The sequence below is a fragment of the Procambarus clarkii genome, chromosome 2, assembly GCF_040958095.1.
Source record: "Procambarus clarkii isolate CNS0578487 chromosome 2, FALCON_Pclarkii_2.0, whole genome shotgun sequence".
NCBI lineage: Eukaryota > Metazoa > Arthropoda > Malacostraca > Decapoda > Cambaridae > Procambarus > Procambarus clarkii.
The window spans coordinates 34,381,727-34,389,226 of NC_091151.1; the positions used below are offsets into that span (position 1 = coordinate 34,381,727).

Below are 7,500 nucleotides of genomic sequence, written 5' to 3' on the forward strand. Positions count from 1 at the left end.
CCAGATAATTTCTTCATGTGCAGTGGTATGCGATATCGTCCAGTCCGACACCTGCTCAATAGTGTGTGGTGCTCAGTAAACCCCAAAACAACATACAGAAAAATGAAGAGTAGGAAATAAACACTGTTCTAAACTCAATCACGTTTACTAAAATGAAGCTACAAAGTAACGGGCCGAAATTGTCTCCCTTATTTCATCAGATGGCAACACTCCTCAAAAGTCAGTGGTAATATGGCAACACTCCACTGTCTCTGCAAATTATGAATCACGAGGAATCTATTTCTTTAGCCGTTTTCTACAATATTAGGCCTTTTATAACTCAACTCAAATACTATGCAGCACACTGGGTCTTCACATAACTAACGAATGTGTAATTAAAGAATAACAATTAATTCCACTCAATGTCCGGCCCTTTTCCTTTCATCATTTTCCGCCTCGTACCTAAACATTTAATAACATATTTCCTAACAACAAAGGGAAATGGAAGGGAAAATTTATCTATCTTAATAATCGCTCCTGGATGCTGAGTCTCCGCAGGTCGTAGTAGCTAAGTGTAACTCAACTAGAACTACATGATATTGAGGTCGGTCTCCTCTCAATTGATTTCCTCCCTCCTTAGTCGACATGATGAGTCTCCTCCTCACGTGACAAGCTGCTCTCTATTACCGAATTTCTCTCTAGGTCTTTTAGGACGCAGCAAACGTCGCCTATCCTCCCGGGCGTCCTCACACTGGGATACGGATTCCCTTCTCTTTTACCGTATGCATGTAGTACGACGGCTTCTCCCTGCTCCCCCAGACCAGGACTCAGTCACTCATCTCTGCACAGCTTCTCACTGTAGGAAACGGCACCCGGGTTACTCCTCAACCCCCCCCCCCCCAACCTTCCTCAGCTCCGCCTCTCGAAACAACTTGCCGCTCCACCATCGTCGAGCCTCTAATGAACGTTTTCACTGACCAGATCCTCACTCTACTTCCTTGGACGTTGACAGGACACTCCTCCTCATTGACACTCGAGAACTGCTTCAGAATTCATCCCTCTGTATGCTTATTTCTCTCCAGAATTAGGGATCGCCGAAAAGCACCTCTGCTCTGCTTCACTCCTGGTCGCGATTGACGGTAGATTTCCCGCCTCTACCACAGTGTGATGTGGCGCTTTACGATTGGTCCACCTGGCCAAACCCTTGTCACCGACCAGTCACATATCTCTTGCATCTGGAACCACAATCCTTTGGGAAGTCACTCAAGTGTGAAAAAATCCCTCCCGAGTTGAACCGCCATTTTAGGGTGTTGCCGCTCTCAAGCCTCTTCCCCAATAAAACGTGAAACATAAATTTCTTCTCTATGGCATCTTGCCTCCTTTAAAGAGTTATAAAACGAAGCTGGTGTGGGCTTCATCTTGGTATATGCAAAATGGGGCGTATGACTCTTACAGACGGGAGAGGAGAATACTAGCGGGAATCCAAAACATCTGTGAGACTAGTCGCAGAGATTTACTCATACTAGATGCAGAGATTTACTCTGAAACTAGTCGCAGAGATATACTATGTGACTAGTCCCAGAGATATACTGTGTGACTAGTCCCAAAGATATACTGTACGACTAGTCCCAGAGATATACTGTGTGACCAGTCCCAGAGATATACTGTGTGACCAGTCCCAGAGATATACTGTGTGCTAGTTCTAGGGAAACTGTAAGGCTTGTCCTAGAGATTCACTGTGAGATCAGTCCTAGAGATTCCCTGTGAGATCAGTCCTAGAGATTCCCTGTGAGATCAGTCCTAGAGATTCACTGTGAGATCAGTCCTAGAGATTTACTGTGAGACTAGTCCCAGAGATTTACTGTGGGATTAGTTTAGGAAATTTACTGTGAGACTTGTCCCAGAGAATTACTGTGAGACTAATCCCAGTGATTTACTGTGATAGTAGTTCCTGGGGTTTACTGTGAGACTAGTTCCTGAGATTTACTGTGAGATCAGTCCCAGAGATTTACTGTGAGACTAGTTCCAGAGATTTACTGTGAGATCAGTCCCAGAGATTTACTGTGAGACTAGTTCCAGAGATTTACTGTGAGATCAGTCCCAGAGATTTACTGTGAGACTAGTTCCAGAGATTTACTGTGAGATCAGTCCCAGAGATTTACTGTGAGACTAGTTCCAGAGATTTACTGTGAGATCAGTCCCAGAGATTTACTGTGAGATCAGTCCCAGAGATTTATTGTGAGACTAGTACTAGAGATTGGAGAGCTCAATTTTCAATTCAACATAAATCTTGGAAGCATCCATGATTCACAAATTTAATAGTAAATCTGATGTTCCCAATTTTCTGATGGGAACATCAGACCATTGGGGAAGGCATCGGACGACGGAGTGGGGAATGGTGGGGATGATGAGTAGACAGACGCGTGAGATGGTGGGGAGGACGAGGGGACAAGGGAGGGTGTAATTGTGGGGAAGGACGAGGGGATGGGGGGAGTTTGGGATGGTGGGGGCGAGGGGATGGGGGAATGGAGAATGGTGGGTATGACAAAGGGACAGGGAAGTGGGGCATGGTGGGAAGGAAGAGGGGATAGGTGAGTGGGGAATGGTGGGGAGGACGAGGGGACGGTGGAGTGGGGAATGGTTGGGAGGCCGAGGAGACGGGTGAGGGAGGAATTGTGGGGGAGACTGGGGGACAAGGAAGGTTCCAGGGGACAGGAATATATACTAGCAGTACCCGGCCTACGCGTGGCCGGGTACTGTGCACGTGGGAGTTTCAAAGAATTGCATGTTCAATGGCAATTTCAAAGCCGAGGTAACAGTTTTCCACTTGGTAGCAATGTCGCTACCAAATAGATGGAGAGACAAGAGAATTTATACATGTGTAAACGGATAGATGGTTGGATAGACAGAAAGAAAGATGTATAGACTGATGGGTGGATAAATGGATAAATGCATAGATAAATAGATGGATGAAAAAAATGCTGGATAGATGGATGAATAGATGGCTGGACAGATGGATAGATTGATTGATGATTGGGTAGACTGATGGATGGATAGTTTGATGAGTCTATGGTTGGACAGACTGATAGTTTGGTATATGACTGGATATACGAACAGATGCATAGACAGATGGATAAATGGGTAGACAGATGAATGAATAGATGCATAGATGGATGTATACATGTATAAATTGGTGTATATATGGATAAAGAGACGGACGGATAAATAAATGGATTGATAGATGGATGGATTAATAGATAGATAGATTGGTAGATGGATGGATACATATGCGAGTAGATGGATGGATAGATATGCGAGTAGATGGAGGGATAGATGGCTGGATGGAAATATGGATGGATAAATGGATGGAAAATAAAATAGATGGATGGATGGATAATAAGATAGACGGATGGATGCATAATACGGTAAATGGATGGATAGATATGCGAGTAGATGGATGGATAGATATGTGAGTAGATGGATGGATAGATGGCTGGATGGAAATATGGATGGATAAATGGATGGATGGATAATAAGATAGATGGATGGATGGATAATAAGATAGATGGATGGATGCATAATAAAATAAATGGATGGATAGACGTATAGGTAAATGGGTGGAAATATGAATGCATAGGTAAACGGATAAAAAAATTGGTGGCTGCGTGGATCGATAGATATATGGATAGATGAATGGATAAATGGATCGAAGTGTAGATGGACAGATAAATGGATGGATGGATAGACTGATAGATAGTCAGTTGATAGATGGACAAATAGAAGTAAGAGAGAGACCAGCACAACGCCGGGTACCTCCCTTGGAATATATAGTTGGATCAATATGACCACATTGCTGCCATTGTTGATCTTAGAGAGTATAGTAAGCTTTCTATGCTTCTATTTGTTTATTTTCAGTATTAAGAAGAGCAATAAAGGTATAAAAATAATTTTTAAAGAAAGTAATAATTAGTAAAGGAATAATTATTAATATACTACAACGTATCGTTGTAAATAATTAATACATGAGGCATAATTTGGCTTCAATATTCATATGATAATTGAAATCAAAAGTATTGAAGGGAGTATGAGGTGAGATGTTGGACGGGGTATGGGGGCAATCAAACATTGGGTAAGGTAATAGAGTAAATCAAGCATAGGGTAAGTGATAAGGCCAATGAAAAATTGGGCAAGACATTGGGTAAAACTGTGGTACTGTGGGTGGACGGAAGACCTGGGTAAAGACGGCACCATTATCTGTTGTTGTGTAGTGAGAACAGGGTGTGAGTGTCGGCAAGGATGCCTGGTCATTACTCTGTATGCTTAAGGTGGATCTTTTTTCTGTTGTGAGTATGGCTTTCAGGACTTGCAAGCTTGATGATCAGTGGAAGAGTTCATGATTTTTTTTAATTATTTACAGGCATGTTCCTAGTGAGTGTTGTGTTATGCTCACTTTGCATATGGTTTATTTCGGTACTAGCTTGTTCATGGCAAGGCACACTTCTGGAAAACTTAGCGGTGGTCATTCCAAAATAGATAGATCGAAGGTCACGTCCTTCATTGGGGCATGCAAAATGGTATTCCAAGTTTGCTTTTTTTGGCGAGAGTTGTATTCTTTATTGGGGTTGTTCTTGAGTATTAAGTCAGAAGTATTATGGTGTCCAGCGCCTGACATTGTGTGTGAAGATAACTCAAGTCTGACATCAAGTGTAATGGGGGGCGTCTAAAGTCTAACATTGTCTGTGAAGATAACCCAGGTCTGAATTCCAGTATGATGGTGTGTCCAAAGTCTGATATTGTGTGTGAAGATAACCCAGCTCGGACATTCAGTATGATGGTGTGTCCAACTTCTGACATTGTGTGTGTTAGTGATCCAGGTCTGACATCCAGTATGATGTCATGAAACCGTGACTGGAAAAGTTCTCTAAAAAGAACTATGCCTGGATGAGTCCTCTGCAAAAAACATTCTTGGAAGAGTCCTCTAAAAAGAACCATGCCTTGAAGAGTTCTCTTCAAATAACCATGACAGGAAGAGTCCCCTAAAAGAACCATGCCTGGAAGAGTCCTCTAAAAGAACCATGCCTGGGAGAGTTCTCTACAGAGAACCATGCCTGCAAGAGTACAGATATATACAAGCCCACAACACCCGCCTAGGGGTCACAAACCGAGATCTACACCAGCAATCGCTGGTCTCATCCTAAATCCTAATTACCCTATCTCTAATTCTCTGGACACTTTCCCTTAACACTCTCAATTTTCTGGCCAATATTAATCAATCAAATCTCATACATACTACTCACAAACCTTCGCCAAGATTAGAGTCTTCACCACTACTACCCAACTTCACCAAGGACGTCTGCGGGTACTGAGTGGGTGTGGGTCGGTGTAGCAACCCGCTTGGACATGTTGTACCAAAACTCAGCTACATTGGCTGAGTCCAACATAGGTCCTAGCCTTCTACATCGATGTCCTGTCCAGTACTGAGACCGGCCAATTGCTGGCGTCAGTATTTATTCGGCTGCTCAAACCAATTCCGGTCAAAATATATCCTGCGCTCCCACACCCACAAGCCCTGTTCAAGACCATCACAAAATGTCACTTCTAGTCACCTCTATGAAATGCCGCTAGAAAGCAGCCACCAGGATCGGTGAGCCTCCCATGAAATTTGACATCTGGCGTATTGTAGGTGCCAACTCCACACCACCTTGAATCCATTTGCCACACTTGTAAACTTCACACACTCCATAAACTGTTTCTGACTCCTTGTAAGAACCAACCCTGTAAGAGTCCTCCTAAATATCCATCTACAAAAGAGTCTTCCAAAAGGAAGCATCCCTCGAAGAGTCCTCATAAAGTACCTTTCTTGACGAGTTCCCTTGCACGAGCCACAACTGATATACCTTCCCTGAAAGAGCTTTATGGTGAGTGTCTCCTCCAAGGAAGCCCTTCTAAGTGTTTTTCATAAATACTCCTACTGAGAACGCTACTCTTGAGAGCTCTCAAAGAGATACTTCCCGGTTACCAGTCTAAGCTTGATATATCTTACGGACTCCATTAAGGGCATCCTTCTATGAAAGACACCAAGTGTGGAATGAGCCTCATATGAATATTTCCAGAGAGTGGACAGAGTCCTCAGACAGGCTTCACTGAGACAGACTTTACTTGCAGGTGATGACGGGAGGAAGATGGTGGTGGTGATGGGCAGCGGAGACTTCGGGCTGGCGCTGACCGCCCGCCTGGCCAAGGCCAACTACGATGTCATAGTGGCCAGCAGGGACCCGCACAAGAACAGGTATTGTGACTGCCTGCGCTTCATTGTGTACTTATACGTGCTTACCTGCATCTCAGAAGAGCAGGATATAGCTCTTGGGCCCCAGTTTCGCCAACTGATCACAATACTTTCACGCTTTCTGATATTCCTGACCTCTTAGATTTACTATTAAATTTGTGAATCATGGATGCTTCCAAGATTTATATTGAATTGAAAATTGAGCTCTCCAATCTCTAGTACTAGTCTCACAGTAAATCTCTAGGATTAGTTTCACAGTAAATCTCTAGGATTATTCTCACAGTAAATTTCTGGTACTAATCTCACAGTAAATCTCTGGAACTAGTCACACAGTAGTCTCTCTGGGACTAGACTCACAGTTAATCTCTGTGACTAGAATCACAGATAATCTCTGGGACTACTCTCATAGTAAGCCTCTGGGACTAGTCTCACAGTAAATCTCTGGAACAAGTCTCACAGTAAATCTCTGGGACTGGTCTCACAGTAAATCTCTGGGACTAGTCTCACAGTAAATCTCAGGAACTAGTCTCACAGTAAACCCCAGGAACTAGTCTCACAGTAAATCACTGGGATTAGTCTCACAGTAATTCTCTGGGACAAGTCTCACAGTAAATCTCCTAAACTAATCCCACAGTAAATCTCTGGGACTAGTCTCACAGTAAATCTCTAGGACTGGTCTCACAGTGAATCTCTAGGACAAGTCTCACAGTATATCTCAAGGACTAGCCACACAGTATATCTCTTGGACTAGTCACACAGTATATCTCTGGGACTAGTCACATAGTATATCTCTGGGACTATTTTCCGAGTAAATCTCTGCATCTAGTATGAGTAAATCTCTGCGACTAGTCTCACAGATGTTTTGGAGTCCCGCTAGTACTCTCCTCTCGCGTCTGTAAGAGTCATACGCCCCATTTTGCATATACCAAGATGAAGCCCACACCAGCTTCGTTTTATAACTCTTTAAAGGAGGCAAGATGCCATAGAGAAGAAATTTATGTTTCACGTTTTATTGGGGAAGAGGCTTGAGAGCGGCAACACCCTAAAATGGCGGTTCAACTCGGGAGGGATTTTTTCACACTTGAGTGACTCCCCAAAGGATTGTGGTTCCAGATGCAAGAGATATGTGACTGGTCGGTGACAAGGGTTTGGCCAGGTGGACCAATCGTGAAGCGCCACATCACACTGTGGTAGAGGCGGGAAATCTACCGTCAATCGCGACCAGGAGTGAAGCA

The 7,500-nt window shown here is 43.6% G+C and overlaps 1 protein-coding gene across 4 annotated transcripts in view; it reads left to right on the forward strand.

The window, feature by feature from the left end:
- LOC123748174 (metalloreductase STEAP4-like) overlaps window positions 1-7,500 on the forward strand; it is a 293,870-nt gene that overhangs the window by 59,126 nt on the left and 227,244 nt on the right. For all 4 annotated transcript variants that reach the window (XM_069324221.1, XM_069324217.1, XM_069324222.1 and 1 more), the window contains one exon: window positions 6,145-6,268. In XM_069324221.1, the coding sequence (XP_069180322.1) occupies window positions 6,145-6,268 (124 nt within the window). The remainder of the gene's footprint in view (window positions 1-6,144; window positions 6,269-7,500) is intronic.